The sequence below is a fragment of the Anopheles maculipalpis genome, chromosome 3RL (assembly GCF_943734695.1).
Source record: "Anopheles maculipalpis chromosome 3RL, idAnoMacuDA_375_x, whole genome shotgun sequence".
Classification (NCBI taxonomy): Eukaryota; Metazoa; Arthropoda; class Insecta; order Diptera; family Culicidae; genus Anopheles; species Anopheles maculipalpis.
This window is the reverse complement of record NC_064872.1, coordinates 88472502-88494140: the sequence shown is the minus strand read 5'-3', so window position 1 is coordinate 88494140 and position 21639 is coordinate 88472502. Positions and strand designations below refer to the sequence as shown.

Genomic DNA, 21639 nt, shown 5'->3' with positions numbered 1-21639 from the left:
TTGACCAAGAAGAACCCCTGTGATAAAAACCTATAAAGAGTCGACTTCATTTTCTGCTTTGCTTGACGACGGACTTGGTCATGTTGGTCATTGAACGGTTTATTAGACTTGTTGATACCACGTACTTGGATAGTCAGTCCTCACTATAGTGGAACGGTCGGGATGGGATTTGAACACCGGTCCTGCCGTATGAAGATCAGTCGTCCTAGTTTGGAGCATTGTCCTTTTACTTTAGTACTGGTCTTAAAGCAAAGAAGAATTATTGCAGCTTAATCCCGTTTCTACTATTGGTAAATTATGCTTTCAAATCCTTGTTTTTTTTTTTTACTTTTAGTCTTTAAAAAGAAACCCCTCTTCTATTGAGATCCCGCAAAACAAAACAGGTGAACGTTTCCTCTACACAGCAGCAACACAAAGGAAAGCTCTGCTGCTGTGCATTTAAAATCAAAGCCTTTTCTGCCAATGAAGGGCATAGATTCGGGGGGCACCATGCTTAACATAGGCGAACAGTTTATGCAAACGCGAGTGAAAACAAATAAACAAAACTACTCGCGTCATAGCACTGCCATCCGTCGTAGTGGAAAGGAGCAGCGCAGAACGAGAAGCTTTCTACTATGGACCGGGATAATCCTCGAGGGCACTTGAAGAAGAATAATTGCAATGCGGTACGGAAGCACCAACCGAAGCAGCAGCCGCAGCTTCCACAGTGCACCACCAACGCTGAGAATGCTTTTTTCTAGTGTGGAGTTGCATTTTTGTCGGCAAACTCTCCTCCCCCATCGATGCAATGTGGCGTTGGTGCGCCGCTGGTTAAATGCTACGCTGCACAGTTAATTTCTGGATCATGCTTACTCTCGGGATGGAAAGGAAAGCAGCAACGGTGGTTGTGTAAAAGTGGGTTTTCCATTTTCGGAGAATGAAAGTGTCAAAGAAAATTATCTTCCACGTGGGACTGGTGCCGCTGCTGGGTACGGTCGTTGAGTGGGTAAAATGAAAAATGGGCTTCCGCTAATCGCGCTCGTGTGTTTGTGTGCATTGGAAGGATAAATGTAGGTAAATGTGGTCGGGTCATAAGAGGGCCATAAGAAAATGGTTATGGAGTGCAAAATGAATATTTCATTATTCAAATGCTTCAAACGATTAGCTTGGTGGTGGAGCTTTTAGACCAATAGTAAGAAGGAAACAAATACGGGTTGGCTTGGAAAGCTTTGCGCTTTCCCTTTCGTTCCAGGAATTGGAGGGAAGGGTTGCGCTATTCTAGCGGAGGATTCTTAGAGGGAAATGGAATAAATTTTAATTATAGCTACCGATTCCGGGATTCCGAGTGCACATTTGTACGTGGTAGGAGTTCTTGGAAGACGAGTTAATTATATAGCTCTACGGTAATTGTTTAAGTGGTACAATTTTATGTTTGCAAGTCAAACTTAAATTAGTTACCAAAATATTGGCAAAAGGTAATAAATTTACAAGTTCTGGTCTCTTCTAAACATAATTTGCTTTCCTTTTTCCTCTTATGAACGAGGAAATCTGATCCATCAACATTCCGTAATCCTTTTCTTTTCCCGCCCTTTGTTTTCATCCTTTCATTCCTTTCTTCAGTCTTTCTCCGATGAGAAGCGGTAGCTTCCGACTCAAAGCAGAGTGATTGCAAGAAGAATACAACGTGGCAGTCAGTTTGAAGGGATAATTTTCCCATCCATAGAAAGGCCGGAAAGGCACGAGTCGAAATATGCATCAAAATCGAATGAAATATTCATTCCCAGGCAAAAGCGCGATAGCAAAGGACGAGCCGAACGAACCGGACATAAAAGTTGATGATGAGGATATACCACCACTGGACGTTAAGAACCATCTTTTCCTGCATTCGAGAGATCATCATTTCTTCGGCCGACATTGATGTCTTGACGCTGTGTTCCGATACACACAAAGGAAGGAGTTTTTGTTATGATAGCCGGGGTCTAGGCACATTATACACCGTCGGAGAATGACGAGCGAGAAATCGTAGAGCAAGAAAAGCTAGTCCTTAGTATCGTATCTTAGAGGTAACGCGTATGCATCGTTCGCGTTGGAAAACAATCAATACATTACCGGCTGCTTTATCATCGTTTTAGGGTCTTGGCTCGTTACGGTGGTTGGCAATCGAGTGCGGCCATCGAGAGGATCCAGCTGATCGTCCTCTTATCATCAGGAGGAAGGACACGGACTATTAACTCGCTGAGAGCGGATTATGGAACAAAATTGTTGTGTTTGGTTCGTTGTGTGCAGTCCAAAGGACGGGACAATGGAAAAGCTCTGTAAAGCTGTTGAGAGCTTTAAATTACGTCAACTTCATTTAACTGAAACGAGATTGCTGGAATTAAATAAATGAGTCGCGAAGACAACAAGGCATTACTTACTTATTTATCCGACGTTGAAACAGCATTGCGTGGTCCAGGCTTGGTTTGCTATGGAAACCCTCGATGCCACTCACCGTATAGCGCCGTCTTGTGTCAATCCATTATCCTAACCTCGCTGGAACTGTAATGTCGGTCAAAAAAGGGCAAAGCGTTCCGGTGTCAAGTTCATGACATGATCGGCCATGCAGAGCCCGTTTTTTCTGGCGAACAGACAAGACTGGTTTTGGACAACTTTGAACGTACGAACAACTATCTTTTTTTCATCGTGGCATTCCTCCATTCTACGGTTTCGGTTATTAATCGGTTTTCCGTTTTCTTCCGCGCATTAAGACCGATTAAAAACACTTTCTGGAAGTCCTCAAGCATTCATTCTACATGCTTGGCTCCCATAATCTTCCTTTCGAGAGAAGAAAATAAAACAATTAAAACAGAAGGAAATGGAACACGTAACTTAATTTCTCAGCATTTAAAGAACCTCACTTGCACACTTTTTTACCCACTTTAATGATTGTCATTCCTGACAACAGCTTCATTTTATTCACGAGGATGGCGATTTTTTTTACTTCTAGCTGCTTACCATTTATTCGATAATTCTATCCTCTTGCTTGCGTACCTGGCTTTTTGCTATTTCGCTTTCTAATTACTTTTCCATGAAAAACAAATCTTAGCAATTGCTTATACTGGTATTAGTAATTGTGAACTCGAGTCTGGCAAGAAACATAACCAACTGATACTAATTATTTTAATTTATTTGCCCGATTTGTACTAAACTTTTTTCAAAATAGTAGTTCAAACTAATAGGAGCTGCTATCTGTCCTACGATAAAAAGATTAACTTACGTATTTTGGTGGCAGGAATAAGAGAGAAATCATATCAAACAGTTTTTAATTTGGAATGAAGTTTTTCAAAATGGAAACATAAAATCTAACTTTCTTTTTCCAACTCTGGACCCATCTTGTGTGTATTAAGCTTTAAATATTTCTTATTTAAACAAGTAATTTTATTTTAAGGCCACTATGGTTATTGTTTCTCGCTCTCTGTCTCTGTCTCTGTCTCTCTTGGTGATCTTGCCATAAAATTTGGTCGATTAGTATTTTCCCTCATTACGACTAGCTTAAGCTATGGTAGTTTGAGTCTTAGTTTAAGCATTTGACAAGTGAATTTAAATATAAAAAAAAACTAGTTCAACACATTCTTTTACAACGCTAAATCAGCTTATAGATTTATGTATAGTTCATTCTGTCTCGTCCATCTGTTGCTCCCCAAACATTAATAAGAAAGTAAACGAGCACAACTAGTACAACAGTTGATTACAATCATTCACGAAAACAACACTAAAACCGCAATTTATGGTGAATACAATCATAATAATACCTATTTAAGTATTTAAATGGCTGACGGATTACAAATAACGCACAGTAACGCAATACGAGGAGGAACAAATTTATTTAAAAATTGAAAATCCTTTGGTTAGAGAAAAAATTAATCTAAAAAACTAAACAGAAACACTTAGTTTTCATTAGTTTGGAACAGGAAAAGGGTAGTCATTTTAAATACTAATTTCCACACACATACTATTCGAAGGATGAAGAATGGTGGGAAACAAAGTATCAACAAAACAGTAACAGAAAGTTGAAAATATTGGTGCATTTTGAAAAAGAAAATAGAATATAAAGTGATGTAAAATATTTAAATCAGTTTCTTTAAGTTTTTTTTGGTTTTCTATATAAAGTATCTAATGTAAAACGAGTAAAACAAAACAAAAACTGCTGATTTGACATTGTAGTCAAACAATGCCCTATGCGGCACGGATACAATAGCATCCTAAAACTATAATCAATGGTATCATTCCAACGCCGAGTCTATAGCCGGAAGATGACGTAGAAATAAGCAGTTCAAACACAAAAAAAAAACTATTTACAATCAAACATGGACACTGCACCACACCTTAACTAAAACACGCTAAAACTTTTCTTCATAGCTGAGGAATAAATATTGTAAAACAATTTAAAAATATTGCCCCTCAATCCTTCTGCTTGACGCCTTGGACGGGCGCCGAATAACCGATTACGGCTTATCGCCATGCACTCGGAACCGATAGAGACAGGTGTAGTGAATGTTGCCGTGGTTCGATTCGATGCGCAGCTCCACAATCTGTAAAGGTTGCTGCCAGTCCTTGTTTTGCACCGGGAAGTACTGCACGCTACTGCCCATCTTGTCCAGGTACTCGTAGCTGCCTAGCAGGACAGGTTCGGGATCGTTCAACGCTACCAGGCCCTGTTGTTGGGTGTGAGAAGAAGCAATACTTTAGAACTCTTTTCGTGGTGAAAGATACTCACACGATGGAAGAAATTAATTTTAATACAAAGAATACGACATGCAATTAGTCTGCCTGGTAGGATGAATGATAGAGAATTTGGATGCATGCCATCGAAAACTAATCTTTTCTGACAAACTAACTAAAGACCGACACACACACTACCGACGAATACAACCGGATGCAAGGCAGGAGAAACGTTAGAAACCTACCCAAACAGTGAAGTGCTTCGGGGCTGAGCTAATTGATCCGTTCGATACAAGCAGTTTGGAAATATGCTCCAGCGTGAAGCCAGTCACGATTATCTCGGTATTTAATTGTATGACTAGAAATAGAAGAGAAGACATAAGCAAAAAAAAAGTGGAAGAGTTTTTAGGAACTATTAGGAGGTGGAAAATGGCAAGTTGAACAAAAATAATGCAAATGAAGGGAACAAAGATATGAACAAAAAAACGTGGAAAACAAATGAAGTGTAGGAAAAAATAATACAATTCAAGAGAAAACAGGAAAAAATAATGAAAACGCATAGACTATACGAACTCAAAATAAAGAAGATAAATGAAACGAAAATAATGAACGGGTTGAAAACATAAATGTACAAAACAAACACATAAATCGACCTTTACAATGTAAATACTTGCTAGAATAAGAAACAAAAAAGTTCAACTAATACACAGGGATTTCCGGCGCATTTTTAAACATCAACAGCATACGTCATTCCTCAAGAGGAATATTTTGACATGCCCCCACGCGAAAAAACCCCTCTTGAATGAATCAAAAAAGCTGTTGACATTTAAACACCATCCGTAAGACCCTGTAATGCTGCCTCATATTATTTGCCACTCACCCAGATATCCAGGGAATCCCTGGAACGCCCAACACTGTCCCGGTTCCATCGTGGGCGAAATGACCGTCCGCGGTGTATTGGACGGATACCAAATCGGTATGATGCCGAAAATCCGAAACTCTGCCGAACTAGCCTGATAGCTTTCGGTGCACCGAGTCGACAACACCTGACCACCGGCCGATTCGAGCGCATAATCGACCATACCCGTTTTGTCCGCATCGTACACTATGAGTGCATCACGCACAATTCGCTTCACATCGTCTTCGGAAAGATTGGAAGAGGTTGCCGTCGCCGCCGCCTCCGGAACATCTTTTCCATCGGCGGATGTATTACTCTCGGATACTGTGGCTTCTACCCGTGCCGTTTCCTCCCTCAATCGAAGCATCATTTCCACTCGCAACTGTTCACCTATTTCGCTCATCAACCGACCCGCTGTTCGATCGATTTCCTCTCGTACAGCCACATTCACCTTCGCTTGAATCTCCTCCAACCGTTGCTCCAGGTGATCACGTGCCACGAACAATCCGTTAATCCACGCACGTAGATCACCTTCGGCAATATCTTGCTTTACGTTAAGGCCTAAAATTGTGATAATATTCTCGCGGATCGCTCTGTTCACGCCTTCGTACTTTTCTTCCCGCAAAGCGTTCAGCCGGTTGTCAATATCGGTCAGCAATTTTTGGTACAGATCGTTACTTTCCAACCGATACGCTCGCAGTTGTTCTTCGAACTGTTTTTGATTCTGTTGCACTAGTTGGAGTTTTTCGGTCCACTGCACACTGGTGCTCAGCAGCTGCTCGCTAAAGTGTGTCTTAATATCGTTCAATTCTTTGCGAAGATCGTCCACCAATGCTTCTCGCTCGCGCTGATCGGCCACCACACGATGCTCCGAGTGTGCGACACCGTGGGCAAGGATTCTTTGATCGATTAAAAGACTTAGCTTGTCGGACGTTAATATCCGTGCCAAAATGTCTTCCAGCTGAGGTTCGCTAATGACGTAGTGATTGTTTTGTACCGTAATGTGCTGCTCAACTAATCGCTGGATCTCGGTGATGTATTCTTTCGACAGCGGCATGCTGTTACTACCATCTTTCGAGGTAGAAGACGATTTTTCAAAAAGCCGAGGATAGTTGGCACTCAATGATTGTTGAACCTTTTCCGCCACCTTTTCAATGTCACTGTCGGTTAACTGGTAATTGTATGATTTTAAGCTTTCCTCGATCACCTGCGCTACGTGTACGGTTACTTCTGGTGTAATAATGGGCTTTGCAGATGATTCGGACGTCCTCTGTAGCCGTTCCTGCTCTACCTTTGAGGCGAACTTTTGCTCCATCACGCCATCAATGTATCCATCGATATAGCGCATCAGTTCTTCAAATTCTTCCTTGCTGAGGGTACGCTGCAGCGTAGTACGTATTGTTTCCGGGTATGGAATGTCTTTCCTGCTGCCACCATCACTCCAGCTCCACGACCATGGCCACCAGGACCAGGAGATAGTCGGTATCCAGCCGAATAGTGAAACGGTTGGCATGAAAGACGAAACGGACACCAACTTCTCACGCAAGTTTGCATTCTTTTCGTTCAGGAATCGATAAATATACTCAATATCTAGATCGGATTGCTTTAGATTTGTTGGCAGAATGCGAGACATCGATGATAGAGCGAGTGTAGCACGGGACGATGCAGGCAGTACGATCGTTTGATCTTCGTCCGCAAGGAGGAACGCTGAAAGAAGAGTTAAGCATTACTTACATGTAGTCCAGCGATTACATTAAGTGTAAAAAGGGATAGGGAAATAGGATAGCAGGAATTTAGAGAAATGGATGTCGCCCTCTAACCTTCTCTTATCGGTTAAATAATTGTTTATTTTGTTATTTGTGTGAATGATTGAAACATTTTCACACATACTTATACATATCGATCCAAAACGAATCAACAAACTTGGCAAACTTCACATTCAGTGTTAGATTTTCTTCATCCTACAACTACTAGCCAAACGAACACGAACGAGAGAAGGATAGAGGACGGACATACATAACGAAAAAAAATTGAAATAATATTTAAAAAAGGGAAAGGAAAGTGCATAAAAAGAACACCGAACAAAAACAGACAAACAGAAAAGGCTATGTGCTTACCTGTCAAGTCATACAATTTCCCTCGCTTAACAGTCTCTCGCGACATGCGCTCGCCGATTTGTTTCATCGTTCAAGTACTTTCAAATATATTCGGAAAAATGGGCTCGTTAAAGGGGAAAGGAAAAACGCTCTCGATCACGACCATTTTGTTTGTGTGTCGCTGGACAATCGTGTCCGCGCTGTATGCTCTTTATTTAACTCGCAAAAGAAACTTTACTATAACGGTCTATTCGTTCGTGAGGGATGATAATTGACACGTGTGTTCTTAAGTAATGTAACTACTAACAAACCTCAATACAAACAAAATGCATTTCATGTAAAAAAAAAAAAATGCAAAAGACGAACATGGTCGGCCTTTTGCCGATTTCAAGAAAACAAAAGCGAAAATTTAAAATAAAACACATTGCAAATGTGTTTCTTTCTTTGAAATTATGTATTGTTTTAGGGCGTCGTTAGAGAGAACTATTGTACTATTTGTTGTATTATCCTTTGCCTCTATCCATTCTCTTATGCTAACAAATGGTTTTGTTCTTTTGTTTGCTTTTGCATGGAATACAAATTTTGTGTTCGGTTTAAAAAAAAAACAAGAAATACAAAATAAATCGACTAAAAATGTGCTAATCAATCGTTTTTTGAGGAACACAACATTAAAAACGAAAAAGAAATGTGTGTTTTCTATTGTCTTGACAAATGCTATTGGTGGGAAATATTATTTAATCATCGTAATGAGTAACCTTAATTTCAATTTAAAAAAATATGGCATTTTGATATTGGGATGTGGGGACTTGCTATTTTCCTATCATGCTACAACACTCGATTATTAACACTAATCTTAAGAGAAAAAAACCGTACTTTTATGTATGAGCGAAAACAAAAGGAAAAATTAATGGCAAGCAAGATGAAAAAAGAAAAAAAACACATGCTAACGCTGTCGAGTGTTGTGAGCACTCCCTTCGTTTACCAACCATGCCCACATTAGGCACTCGGGTCTTCCACCTCCCCACCTTCCCACAGCTGGCGAACGGCATCGGCCGAATTCTGTGACGCCAGCTTCAACTGATCAAGATAGAACCCGGTCAGATCGGACAAATCGGTCCACCGGTCGCCGACGTACTGTTTCATCGATGCAACATCGGGAAGCGGCACGTCCGGCATTTCCGGAAGCTCCGGCATAAGATCGGGAAGGTTAGGAAGGTTCGGTAGTTTCGGAAGTTCGGGCAGGTCTGGCAGAGCAGACGGGAGGCTTGCGCGAATCGTTTCCAGCGCGGAAGGATCTAGATAGAGAAGGGTACCTGTTGGAAGGTGTCGAGGGCAACGTCGAGCAGCAAGGAAGGAAGAAGGTAATGTAAAGAGGGCGACAGAAAGAACTTTGATTAGAATATAAAACTTCACAAATGGTAAAAACGCATTATCATCAATCAGACTATAATACGGAATTGACATTTTGTTCTAAATTGTGTGAACGTGCAGTCTTCTGTAAGAATATTGTATTTGAAGTCGAACTTACCTCCGGTAAGCAAGAATGGTAACAAAACCAGTAGGAACAGCAAGAAACGACGCTTTCGCTGTCCACGCTGAAGCTGCTGTTCGTTGTCAACTGCTGCCGTTTGCAGCAACCATGCGTCCAAAAATAGGACGGAAGAGATGAAGAGATAGATGCGCTTAAATACATTCACGAAGAAGGACGTCACACCGTCGGACACACGGGCGAAGAAGCCTAAAACGCAAAAAAGTTCATAAGATATACATGCATAGGATATGGATGCACGTAGGATCTCCTCACAAATCACAACACTTTAGCTTCACTGTCCATTTTAACTTAAATTCTAGAAGCGTTTTGACGATTCCCTTCGATATATGTTTTCGTCCTATGCTTTTCTGAAAATATCCTACATATTTTTGTGCTGCTACTACACCTTCATGTGGACAGTTATGCTAGAATGTTATGATGTTCTTCTGATAAAACCCTGCAATAAGCCATTCGGCACACATACCTCGCTCGTCCTCGATACGTGTGTAGTACATTTGATGTTCCTCTCGTCGGCGGAACACGCTACGCACCGAATCAACACATGTAAACCAGAACGTAACGATCGACAGGAAGAAACGAGACACGATCGAACGTTGCTCGATCGTTACACGGTGCTGCTGCTGCTGGTATTGTTGGCTGCTGCTACTCCTGCTCTGGGTCAACTCATCCGTCTCGTCGTTCGAATCGTACGGATTCGATCGAATCAATCGTGACCGGGCCGAAGTGTACCGTTCCCGTATGTACGCTTCCTGCTCGGGATTACGCTGGATCATGGTTTGCACCCGTTCGGCGTGCTTGTTTAAACTCGGCCTCGACATATTGGGCATTGCAACCAGTCCCGGTGCGACCTCACGCCGATGGGGCGAAAGCTCCGAGTAGGTGTAATCCGTCTTCGGGTACTTGTTCCAGTATTCGCCCGCTTCCAGGTACTCTTTGTATGCGGCATGTTGCTGCAGTTCCTCCGGCGTCAGGATAACCTTTGCGGAGGCTAGCTTTTGGGCGGCATTCTTAGGCGTGCTCGTACGTATAACGGCGGCGGCGGTGGTAACCACGGAACCCTTGCTGCCGCTGCTGCTCCTCGTGGCGGTTGTGGCGGCTTGGGACAACACTTTCTGCACACTGCCGGCATCTTTCTTTGGTGACGTCGAAAGCGCTTCTTTACCGGGGGCAGTGGTTGTTGTTGTGGTGTTATCATTTGCATTTTTTGCACTGTTGTTGGTGCTGGATTGTGTGACCGTTTGTCTGGTGCTAATCGTTTCTTTCCCGCCACCAATTACGACCGTTGTTTCTTGGACCGTTTTTGTCGTTGTGGTGGTATTAACGGACGATTGCGTGAGCTGGTTCATCGCTTTCGACAGCTGTGCGTTTGCACTCACGACGGTTGCCGCCTGGTGTGCACGATCTGGCGAGATATCTTCGGACGAGTAGTCTGACGTTACGGTGCGAGTTGAACGCACGGGATTGGTGCGTGCTTGGGTCGGTGTACCCGTCTTCTGGACGGCGGGTGAAGCCGGCTCCTCCTCGATCATACCGACCGTGGGCGGTTTGCGTACCTTCCGGCCAGGTGACGTTTCCGAACCGTTTAGCTCACGTTCGGTGCTGACGCGTAGGCTTATACTGGGTGTTTTCGAACGTGACCTTCGCCGGGTATCTATTACATCGCCGATACTCTGTGGTTGAGACATGCTGATTTTGTTTCTGTTGACTGGTTTTCTTCTTATGATCTCTCAGCTGCGTTTATTGTCGTACGATGAGGTTTATTTTTCTTCTACTTCTAAGGGACCCTGAATGTCATCTGAAAAAAGAAGATAAATAGAAGAAACGATAAAGATAAACCCGTGCACATAAAACATAAAGATAAACAAACGAGCACGCATGATCACGTTGATACACAACACAGCAACCCATGACCGATGGGTACAGTCGTCGATGGCAACAGACGAGGCGAGCTACACGCACACACCAAAAATGAAAGGTAGGCGGTTGGATCTCACGAGTTCATGTTTAGTGATCGTCCTACTCAATCTTCATCATATTTCCGTAGTTTTGCAGCTTATTCACAAACAAAAAAGACTAGAAATTCTAGATTATTGACATTGAAACAATATAGCGCCGTGCATTTGGCGGTTTCAAAACGCTTAAAGGTCTCGCGTGTATGCCTCAAAACAACACCATAACACCACAGCAGGCGATGTGTAATTAACACTTCACATGCTTCGCTCCATTCATGCTCACCACACCCGGGCACGAGCGGGTAATTGTGAGTGAGCGTTACGTTAAAATGTAAACAACCTTTTACAACTAACTTTTGGGGGAAGGTGATGGTGTTGCTCAACGATTTCGACATTAAACTGGTTATAAATTAAATTATTCTACTTTTTAAATGACCAAGCATGCAATCTTCCTTTCGAAGCCTACGTAAAGGGCTTAAAGAGGGAATTAAAATCCATTCTTCATGTGCGTGTATCGCTGCCGGCTTAAATTCCTCTTCCTTCTTTCGCACTATGCTTCACATCGTTTCACACAAACCAGATTCGTGCGAATAAAAAATTCAGCTGCAGTTTAAAGAGACTCGCCGCCTCTTTTCCAACGCGGATTCCCCTCTCGTTACGCTGCAACAATATCATCATTCTTATGTTTTTATTCTCTATTCTTTTGCTTCAACGCACCACCGGACCGGGTGTTTCGTTCGATTTCTTATGTATCCGAATGGGTGCGCATGGGGCACGCATCTGTTAAAAATAGGTTCCCTGTAAACAAGTGCGTCACCCCCATCGTCATCATTGGGGCCGACTTTTCTGTGCCACAATATGTTAAATGATTCTTGAGTGTGCTGGTGTGGTGGATCTTCTTCTACTTGTTTGTGATGATTGCTTTCGATTAAAACACGAACGCCGTTGGTCGTATCGCGACGGCAGTTGGAGGTTTTCGAATTCTTGATGATTCGCGCTCATTCGCATTCTATGCTGCCCCACCCTGCTGCTCAGTATGCTTGTCGGCCGTGACGCGCTAGAGGGCAAGCCGCACTGCACCGTTGAAGAAGCCGGGATTAGGAAGGGTGTGCGATCAAGCGGTCCGAAAATCTTGTCTGGTTCGTTGCGTCTGTAGTGGTTATCGTAGTGGCGAGTAAAATGGTGATAAAACCGTTGCTGCTCTTGAAACTTAGAAGAAGCGTGGTATCAATCATCAATCGAACTTAAACAGACGAGCATGCGTTGCGTCTTTCCAAACCCAATACACCATCGGGTTGATCGATCGATCGTCATTAAGCCATCATAGTTATGTTCTTCGGTAGCCTCTACCACTTCAGAAGCATCATAGTAGGACGAAAAAATCAAGAGGTTTAATGTGGTTAAAAATAAACAAATGCACTTCAGCCCCACAGTAGACGATCGCGCCACCGTACAGCAAATGGTACCAAAACACGCCCCAGATCACCCCAGAGCCCACGGGAAAGCTTAACTGCGTTAAGCCGACCAACATTTTCCCTCTCGAGCGGGATCAGAAAATCAAGCCATACAACACAAACAAATTCGTAACGAAGCAGCAGCGGTAGCACCCTACAGCGAGACGCGCTACTACACACATGAGAGTTCGCGTCATCCCGCATGAGCCGCGCGTCACTGATAAAACGCACCATTTTCGACCTAAACCAACGGAAAATCAACGACACTCAAATGTACGTACCTGTGGCGATGGTTTAGCGAGCTTTTGCAACTATTTCTAGCACGAAATAAACTATTTAAACACAAAAATTCAATCCATTTTTCGCTACTCGTACCAGAGACACGCACACACACAATCGGAACGAACAAAACTTTACCGATCCGGATGGGATCGTTCCACTTCGAAGTTGTCGAACGGAACAATCAAGCCCATCACTCAGCAAGACAGGGCTCTTCATCTGAGCTGATTTATACTGTTCCATCTTTCTTGTAAAAGGTAGTAGTTTGTCAATCTATTTTACTTTTTACAAACAATTAACTTATTTTCTTCATAAAATGAAATGCAAAAAAACTCAGATTTTACTGGAATACAAGGAAAAATTCTCACCTTATAATACCCCTCTTAACGCGACATCCCTGCATATACAAATGCTGTCAAATGACCCAAGTAGCATTTTTGTTACAAATTAACAGTCTTATCGTTTGTATTATTTTCGAAAATCTTTCCTAGCTTGAAGATTTTATTCGCTTGTTTCTATTTTCCATTTTGTTATTCAAGATTTCATCACATTCTGTAGCTTATTTTCTAGCATAAAGGAAAACTAATGTTTTATCAGTAAATTAAGTACAGCGCCGGATTTTGTAGGTATTCTCTATTCTTTATTCCCTCATTATTACAAATCCATTTGCTACGGAACGACAATAAATAAATGTGGATGTAGGTTTTTCGTTTCTCTCTCTCTCTCTCTCTCTCGCTTTACTATGATGTCTGGCGCGCATTTAAATTGCTACCGCACTGGGTAGGCTAGGGAACTGGGGGACTTGCAGGAGGGGGCCTCAATGTTGCTTTTTCAGGAATCGAAAACTAATGCTACTACATTCCTAATGGCAAAACTAAACTAAAATTGAACCATTCGACAGGGCAGGTGGTTAGGTTTTTGGTTTGATTTTTGCACCGTAGGATTTATGCACCAACAAGAAGGAATTCATGTTGCTGTTGCTGCTGTCGGTGGTAGTCGTGTGTGTTTTAAGTAACCAATTAATGTTGAATTACACATTTGCTAGATGAAGCTGCTCATAATCTTGCTTGTTTTTGGTATCGAAATACTTTCCTTTCTGCTATCAACAAACCGGCGGTGTTGCGTACGTTCCTTTTGTAATTTTTAATCCACATCGTTTTCCTTTTCTTCTTATCGTTGTGTTGCGTGTGTGTGCGCTGTGTGCGTCGTCAAATAAAGCTGCACTTGCACTGGGAAGCGGATGTATTGCGTTACACACTTGCTTGATCTCGCAACGGCGCTTTACTTGTTGTGGAGAGCGGCCGTCTCCAGTCCGGGTGCATCCTTCTTTGCGATACCGGACAGTAGCTTCTTGATTTCGGCAATCGCCTTACCCGGATTCAAACCCTTAGGACACGTTCGGGTGCAGTTCATGATCGTATGGCACCGGTAAACACTGAACGGGTCCTTTAGCTTGTCCAATCGGGCGGCCGTGCTTTCGTCACGCGAATCGATAATCCAACGGTAGGCCTGCATGAGCACGGCCGGACCCAGATACTTGTCACCATTCCACCAGTAGGACGGACAGGACGTGGAGCAGCACGCACACAGAATACACTCGTACAGACCGTCCAGTTTGGCGCGATCATCTACCGACTGGAGGTACTGGGCGTCACCCTTCTTTTCGGTGCTTTCGTTCCTATGGAGACAGTGGAAATCAACACCAACCAATGAGTTAGATTCGTTACTAGGCAATTAGCAGCAGTCGGTGCTGATAAGAAAACCCTCGGGGGACACATACTTGCGCTGTAGCCAAGGCTGAATCGAACGGTACTGGTTGTAGAAATTGTTCATGTCCGGCACGAGATCCTTTACCACGTACATATGCGGTAGAGGGTAGATCTTGGTCGGTTTGTCCAAGTTGTCCGCATCGATTTTGCTGATGCAGGCCAGCGTGTTGGTACCACCGATGTTCATGGCACACGAACCACAGATACCTTCACGGCACGATCGTCGGAAGGTTAGCGTTGGGTCCATCTCGTTCTTGATCTTAATCAACGCATCCAGCACCATCGGTCCGCAGGCGCTCAGGTCCACCTCATACGTCTGTTGGAAGCGTACAACAAAATCAAGATTCAAAAAATTCTTCTATTGCGTAATGTTCTCGAACTCACCTGATTGTACGGTTTCTGCTCGGGCTGATCCGGATTCCAGCGGTAAATTTGGAACTTTTTCACTTTCTTAGCAGCAGCATTATTGGCGGCAGCGAGGTGTATGTTTCTGATCTGCAAAAAAAAAACGAAACAAAAAAAAAACCGTCCCCGACACGTTAATCGATGTCAAAAGCAAAGCAAGCCGTTTCCAGTGCTAACTTGATCGCGTTGGCCTTGTTGACCTACACGCTACTTGGCGAATATGGAAGGAGGGAGAGAACGGCGATCATTCAATTGGCGCGCACGATGCAATAAAATTTACTGAATTAATTCGCATCACACGGCGGTCGCGGTGGCCGCGTGCCGATCGTGATTATTCGCGCCGCACAAATTGGGAAAGAAAAGGGAGGAATAAAGGAGAGAGCGAAGAAAAAAAAGTCACACGAAACAGGTTCATCGTATTCCAGATTCCACGCGAGCTGCAATCAATTAGCGGCGAGACACGTTGACCCGTGACCACATTTCACCCGTTAATCATGGCACTGTTCCGGGCATTCTTTTCCGGTGGCGCCAACCCATGCGGGGGGTTGAAATGATAAGAGTGACCAAGGATGGGAGTCTCGCAGAAAGATAGGGTCGATGGTTTGATGACCTTGTCGATCGATTCTTCTACTCCGTCAAAACATTACCGCTCCCTGGACCCTTCGTACGCCCGCCGGAATTATCACTTTTTGCACGGCAGACGTTATATAATGTTACACTAATTTAGCACGAGACAATGTTGGTGTGGGGCCCTTTTTCTTCGTACGTGCGTCAGCATCCGTATTATCCTACGGATTAAGTATACGGACCGATAAATGCAACGATTTCCGTTGCACGATTGTTCTGGAAGTAAAAACGCCAACAAAATCCCCCCCTTTCTCGATGGAAGCATTACCTGGCCAAACGTGCCACGGCAGGCCAGCAGAAACTTGAGATCCGCTGCAATTACGGCCATCGTATCAATTGGCGAGGTTTTTTCGCGAACGCACCAAACACAGACACACACGCCACACGAATGCACAGGCTAGGAACGACCGGAAGGCTTCGAAGCGTTCGAAGATTGTTTTGTTTCGACGAGAGGCCGCGATTTTCCACTCGAGCACGCAGATCCTGGCCGATTTGTGTTGCCTGAATTTGTGAAATAAGAGATCGAAAAACAAAAAAAGTGCGAGAAACGTTTTTTTTTGTTTTCGTCAAAAGGTGTACGCGCTTGACGTTTGTTTCGTTCAGCAGCGATGCTTACTTGACGACTGCCTCGTTGAAGTGTGGAATAGTTTGAACGAATTCGTTCAATTAAAGTTTGAACGAAAGCGCAATTTGAATGTTTCGTTAATACTCACAAAGGGTTCGTTTTGAAGACATCGGTTGGAAACTATTGGAATGTACTACACAGAAAAAGATAAGGAATAATCACAGCAAATTTGTGTTTTTGTAAAATCGCTTTCAATTTTCGAATGTTTATGCCACAAATGGAACAAAGAAAATACACCACTTGAAAAGAGAAAATATTTGAAAATACTTTATTATTTCATGTCCAGTACACGTGGCCCTTCATCGTTTTCCCTTCTCGCTTATTTTTCTTTATCTCTTCATCACACACAAACACACACGCGTGCATGATAGCACTCTCTCTGCTGGACAGTTTCATTTCCCATCTACCATTTTAGTATATTAATACATTTCTACTTTGTTGATTTCTACTATTTCTAGTATGGTTTATGTCCTCACACCGTAAATGGGCCAGTGGGCGTAGAGAAAGTACGTTCTGTTTTTTTCATCGATAGAATCATTAAATTGTTAAATTCATAGCTACGAAGTATGATACAGAGATGGATGTGAGGGATGTTCTAGTTTGAATCTTTCAATGGCCACGAGGCTTTCTGCCCAATAGAAAACCTCTTTTGTACCATCTGTTTTTTTTTCGATTCTCGTATATATTTCGCTTTATTCGATAGAAGTGCAGCAGTACTTACTATGTACTTAAAAAATAGTTAGTCAATAGTTCTGTTCTAGTCCTAGCTTGATTATGAAAAAGTTTGGCCAACCTCCCATTGCTTCACAGAAAGCTGTTTAGATGAGAGCATCGTAACACACCTGCACCATTCTATCATTACCAATTCCTAATCAGAAGAACAACCACAGTTTCTACAGACACAGACACACACGTGCACCTCTGCCGAGGCGCATTATTAATCGTCAGAATCAGAATTGTTCCCTGCTTGTCTACCGGGGGAACTCATTTCTGAAGGGTTCCAACATTTTACACACTAATAAACGTTTCCAACAAACAGATCAACTAGCTTGTATAGAAAACAGGAGTCCAGCTCACGCCGACGAGTCGAGGCGTGAGCGAGGGATAGTGTCGTGTGAAGGAATGATTCCTTAACGTCTTATTCTCTAAGTAAATGGAACATGCACATGTTAGCTGGGTTATCGATAGTGTATATTATTACAATTAAGTGGCCGTTCTGTCTGTCTGTCTGCCTTCGTTTTGCCCCTCATCCGTTCCACATACAAAGAGGGAGACTGCTTGTTTAGAATGTGTCTTCTTTTTGTATGACTTCCAAATGTACAGCTCATAATAACACATACACACATTAAATACATTTACTTTTACACTTTTATGCAGCTACCATTTTTTCACAACTACGCACAATTGCTATACCGGCGGGATTACCACTTCTAGCGAACCATCGTCACCACCCACCGGGATGGGATGGTTAAAAGGTATCCGGTTTAACCAAAAAAATATCCCGGACGGTTGGAACGAGGCCCAGGAAGAAAGGGATTGCAACTAACGCTAGTACGTGCGCACCGAAATGGGGACGTGCCAGTGTACGAGCCATGCTGAAAACTATGCAACGAAATCTGACCAGATGGTTTTATCTCATATGGTAAGTAGCTGCTTTTGTTATGTATTTGCTGTTCAAACAACCCAAAGCCTCAAAAATCCTTCTAACCGCCCTCTATGTTTCTGCTCTACAAAAAAACCCCACACACAGCTTTGTGCCCCGGGTTGCCCCATCGCCCCAAAAACTTTACTAATTGTTCTGTTGCTAATTCTTGTTGGCTTTCAAATTGGAGTTAACCTTACAGTTTCTTTGCCATTTCGTTTAATTTCTTCTTGTGTGATTGTGTTTTTTTTTTATTCATTTAGGCATACATACACATTGGTGTGAGCTTAGTGTGAGTATTAGCAAACTAATAATCTGCAAATAGTTTACAATCAAACAGACCTTTCGATTTTTAACTTTTAGTACACTACAAAGCAAAGAAAAAGGTTTTCTCGATAGGTTTCGAGATTATCGTTAAGTACACCTCTAAGTGTTTTAAGTACAAACAATAACATTCCCAATAAACGCCGGTTAGGTTGGGTAGGTTGGTACTGGTAGAATGGTGGTATCGAAGTGTAAGTGTCCTACTAGGGATATAACTACTTTTCACCCCCTCCATTGAATGATTGTCGATAAAGACGCTAACATTTGTGGCATTTTTGTTCATTCTGTTTCAGTGTTCTACACTCCTCACTCTTACCCTCTTTCCAGCGATCGTGATCGTTCGTTATCTTTCACCGATACCGATCTGCTTATTTTTGTCCTATCTATATCGTCTTCACTAGCAAATTGAAGTATTTAAGTCTCAGCAAAGGTACAGTAGTGAAACATTTCTCTGTTCACGAGTGGAGATTGAGGGAGAGAGAGAAAGTTTTCTATAGCTAACCACTTTAAACAATCATCACCATCGTAAATCTCTACCATCTGGTGCAAAACGTAGAACAGTGACGGGGTTCACCCTTCAAGAACATTAATATAAACGTCTATTACACATTCTTTCCTCTAGTAGGTGACATTGATGGTTGCACTGCTTCTTACATCTACTTTGGATAAATTTCACTGTATTTTTGGTTGTTCAGGAAAAGGAAAACATGCTTTTTAAAAGGTTCAATTTTTACACAACACCATACGAAACATGATTGTCCTTTTATCTAAAAATAACATAATAATAAACCGAGGAAACTAATTAAGAAACAATCACTAAATCGAAGAACAAAAAGCGGCAATACAAGTTTCACTTGTTTCATACATTAATAGGTCTTTCTTTCTCACTCTCTTTTACTGTTATCTTTTTATCCTTCCTTTGTTTCTCTCTTCCACTATTTATAATCACCTATTAGTACCTTTTTTTTTCTTTCTTTTACATTTTAACGATCATTTATCATTTATCGACACGATCTGTTTGCTACACTATTGTTTGTTGTTTTTTCACGTAGGATCACATTCACATTGAAACGATTTGGTTTTTTTCTTCTATTTATCAACCCTGTGGTAAAAAGTTGTAAGGAATCGAAAATAGATTGGATGCTTCGTACAGATGTAGGCGAAGAGGGCGAAGCGATTCAAGTGGATGAAACCCAGCTGACAAGAAGAGGTGTTCCGGTGGTTTTCTGTTTTTTTTTTCTGGTTTTGAAAATGTTGGTAGTATTAAGTTATCCTGTCAGTATCAGTACGATAATACACATCCAAAAAACGGTAGGTTCTACGTATGGTTTGCTGTAGTCTTGGATTTTTGTTTTCTTACTATTTTTTGTTTGTTTGAACATCGACGGAATATGTGTTTTATTTTCTTTCTCTCTTCTATCTTTTTTTAATATTATAATTATACTTGTTGGAAAGATTGTCGGCTAATCACATTGACATGCGCGTGTGTGTTCATTTTTTATGATATATTTTTCATTTCCTATTTTGATCCTGTTAGTCTTTCTGTGTGTGTTTGTTTGGGTATGTTTATTTTGCATATTGAATTTAGAAGGGTTTTTTTTTCTTACAAGCTAACAACACATTTACGCTAACAAAGATATGCGGGCTGTTCTGCAAAAAGGAAGCATTACTTGAGCCACAATTCTACTGTTGATTAGTGTGCTACGCCGTTGCTTTGGGAAGCGAGGAGATGGGAAAAAACCATAATGAAGATAAGGTATTGAAAATGGTTTTCCAGCTTTGGTCCAGCCAAAGATTTCCATTTACCAGTTGCAGTAGGGAAAGGAATCAGTGATGATCTTTTATTATTTTAAGAATTTTCGTAGCAGCACTGTGTAAATATACATGTAAAGGTGACAATTAGTTCCTCACTTGTAAATAGCGTTTGATTTTGCTTTATCTGCTTTGAAAAATAGTTTAGTTTTAGCGTATTTTTTGCTTTGCTTTACTTATCTTAACATGCACTTGATATTGACATTGGCGATCATTTTGTATGTCTGTTCGTAAGAATATATTATTTGCAACATTGCGGTAAGAGCTGTTTCTGGGTTTTAAATAAAAAAATATGTAAATCAAATCTGCTCAAAAAAAAAAACCGAGGAGTAAAATACCTATTTATATTCCTACAGCGTTCGTTGGATTGTATAAATGGACTCTTTCTCTAAAGCGATCATGTGTAGCACAGTAGCACGTGCTACAAGGAAACCTTCCGAAACATTGCATACTGTCAGGGGTTGATTAGTAAAAAGTGTGTGTGTTTTTGTTGTAAAAAACGTTAATAGAAACAACAGCAACAGGTCGATGAGGTGCATGCTGAGATAGACTTAGCGATTGTGCATTTAGTTTAATAAGTGCATTTTGCAACAATTGAAAACACTTCTCCATACCAGATGAACATGAGCAGTTATGAATTTAGAAAAAAAATAAATGGAAAAATAAAACAAATACAATAAAATCGAACGTCGAGTCGTTTATTTACGAAGCAAAGAGCTAAAAACAAAATACAATTTAAATACTTCACAGTACACTATAGTTATGAAAGTCGCTGGTCAGGTGTAGGTAGACGATTGATGGTTCTTGGTGTGGATCGTATAAAAAAGATGGTTAAAAGTTTTCGTTATGATAAGATTATAAAAGACGAAATTGTTGAGATGGTTCCAATAAAAAAAAAACTTCTAAATCACGACAACACGACAAGAGCGAGAATGAGGTGAGGAATGGAATTAATAAATACTTTCAACACATTACAAAACACGAAGCACTTCATAATGTAGAGTGCCTGGGATGTAAACTTAAAACGAACCCCAACAAAACGGATGGTGGATTCTAGATTGGGATTCCCTTGGTATTTCCATTTGCTTTTTGTTTTTCTCTCTTCTCGTACCAAACCAAAAGCAGGAGAGAAATGATGAACTTCCGGTGTGAATCACATCACACGCAGTCGGGGTGTTTGGTCTCTCGGTACCAGCTTGACCAGAACGGTTCCATCCTGCCCCTCGCCTTCCCCCCGGTGAGTTGTCCCCCGGGGTCGAATTGGTTGTGGGTTGGTTGGGACGTTTGACGTGGCTTAAGAATCACCTGGGACTTGTACTTGGCTCAGGGGGAAGCGATCTTAGGATCGACGCGGTTCATTCTTCTGTGACATCGAGTTGAGCACTCTTTGGTTATCGATCGTCCGGAAGCAGCGGATGTAGTTGCGAATTTCGTTCTCATTTTTCGGCGACGGTGGATCAAGCACTGGATGGTAGAGATGCACAAAATCATTATTACAAATGAAAAACGAAGCGATTGTAGGCA

At 41.9% G+C, this 21639-nt stretch overlaps 4 protein-coding genes across 6 annotated transcripts in view; 1 reads left to right on the top strand and 3 right to left on the bottom strand.

The window, feature by feature from the left end:
* Positions 1 to 270: 270 nt before the first annotated feature.
* Positions 271 to 21639, top strand: part of LOC126561506 (importin-7) — a 431061-nt gene continuing 409692 nt past the window's right edge. Inside the window, exon 1 of the mRNA XM_050217698.1 lies at positions 271 to 277. The gene's annotated coding sequence lies outside the window, so the exon portion shown is untranslated. The remainder of the gene's footprint in view (positions 278 to 21639) is intronic.
* LOC126561157 (klaroid protein) lies at positions 4464 to 10942 on the bottom strand. The gene is made up of 5 exons (XM_050217103.1): positions 9690 to 10942; positions 9203 to 9412; positions 5561 to 7285; positions 4926 to 5038; positions 4464 to 4673 (listed from the first exon to the last, which is right to left on the bottom strand). The coding sequence occupies exons 1-5, from the start codon at positions 10909 to 10911 to the stop codon at positions 4464 to 4466; spliced, it is 3480 nt and encodes a 1159-aa protein (XP_050073060.1). The 5' UTR covers positions 10912 to 10942.
* LOC126562731 (succinate dehydrogenase [ubiquinone] iron-sulfur subunit, mitochondrial) lies at positions 14115 to 16263 on the bottom strand. Its single transcript, XM_050219307.1, has 4 exons — positions 15981 to 16263; positions 15065 to 15175; positions 14692 to 14996; positions 14115 to 14589 (listed from the first exon to the last, which is right to left on the bottom strand). Exons 1-4 carry the CDS (start codon positions 16038 to 16040, stop codon positions 14193 to 14195), a joined length of 873 nt encoding a protein of 290 aa, XP_050075264.1. The 5' UTR covers positions 16041 to 16263; the 3' UTR covers positions 14115 to 14192.
* Positions 21412 to 21639, bottom strand: part of LOC126561526 (rap guanine nucleotide exchange factor 4) — an 84087-nt gene continuing 83859 nt past the window's right edge. For all 3 annotated transcript variants that reach the window (XM_050217731.1, XM_050217732.1, XM_050217733.1), the window contains one exon: positions 21412 to 21579. In XM_050217731.1, the coding sequence (XP_050073688.1) occupies positions 21455 to 21579 (125 nt within the window). In that variant the 3' untranslated portion in view covers positions 21412 to 21454. The remainder of the gene's footprint in view (positions 21580 to 21639) is intronic.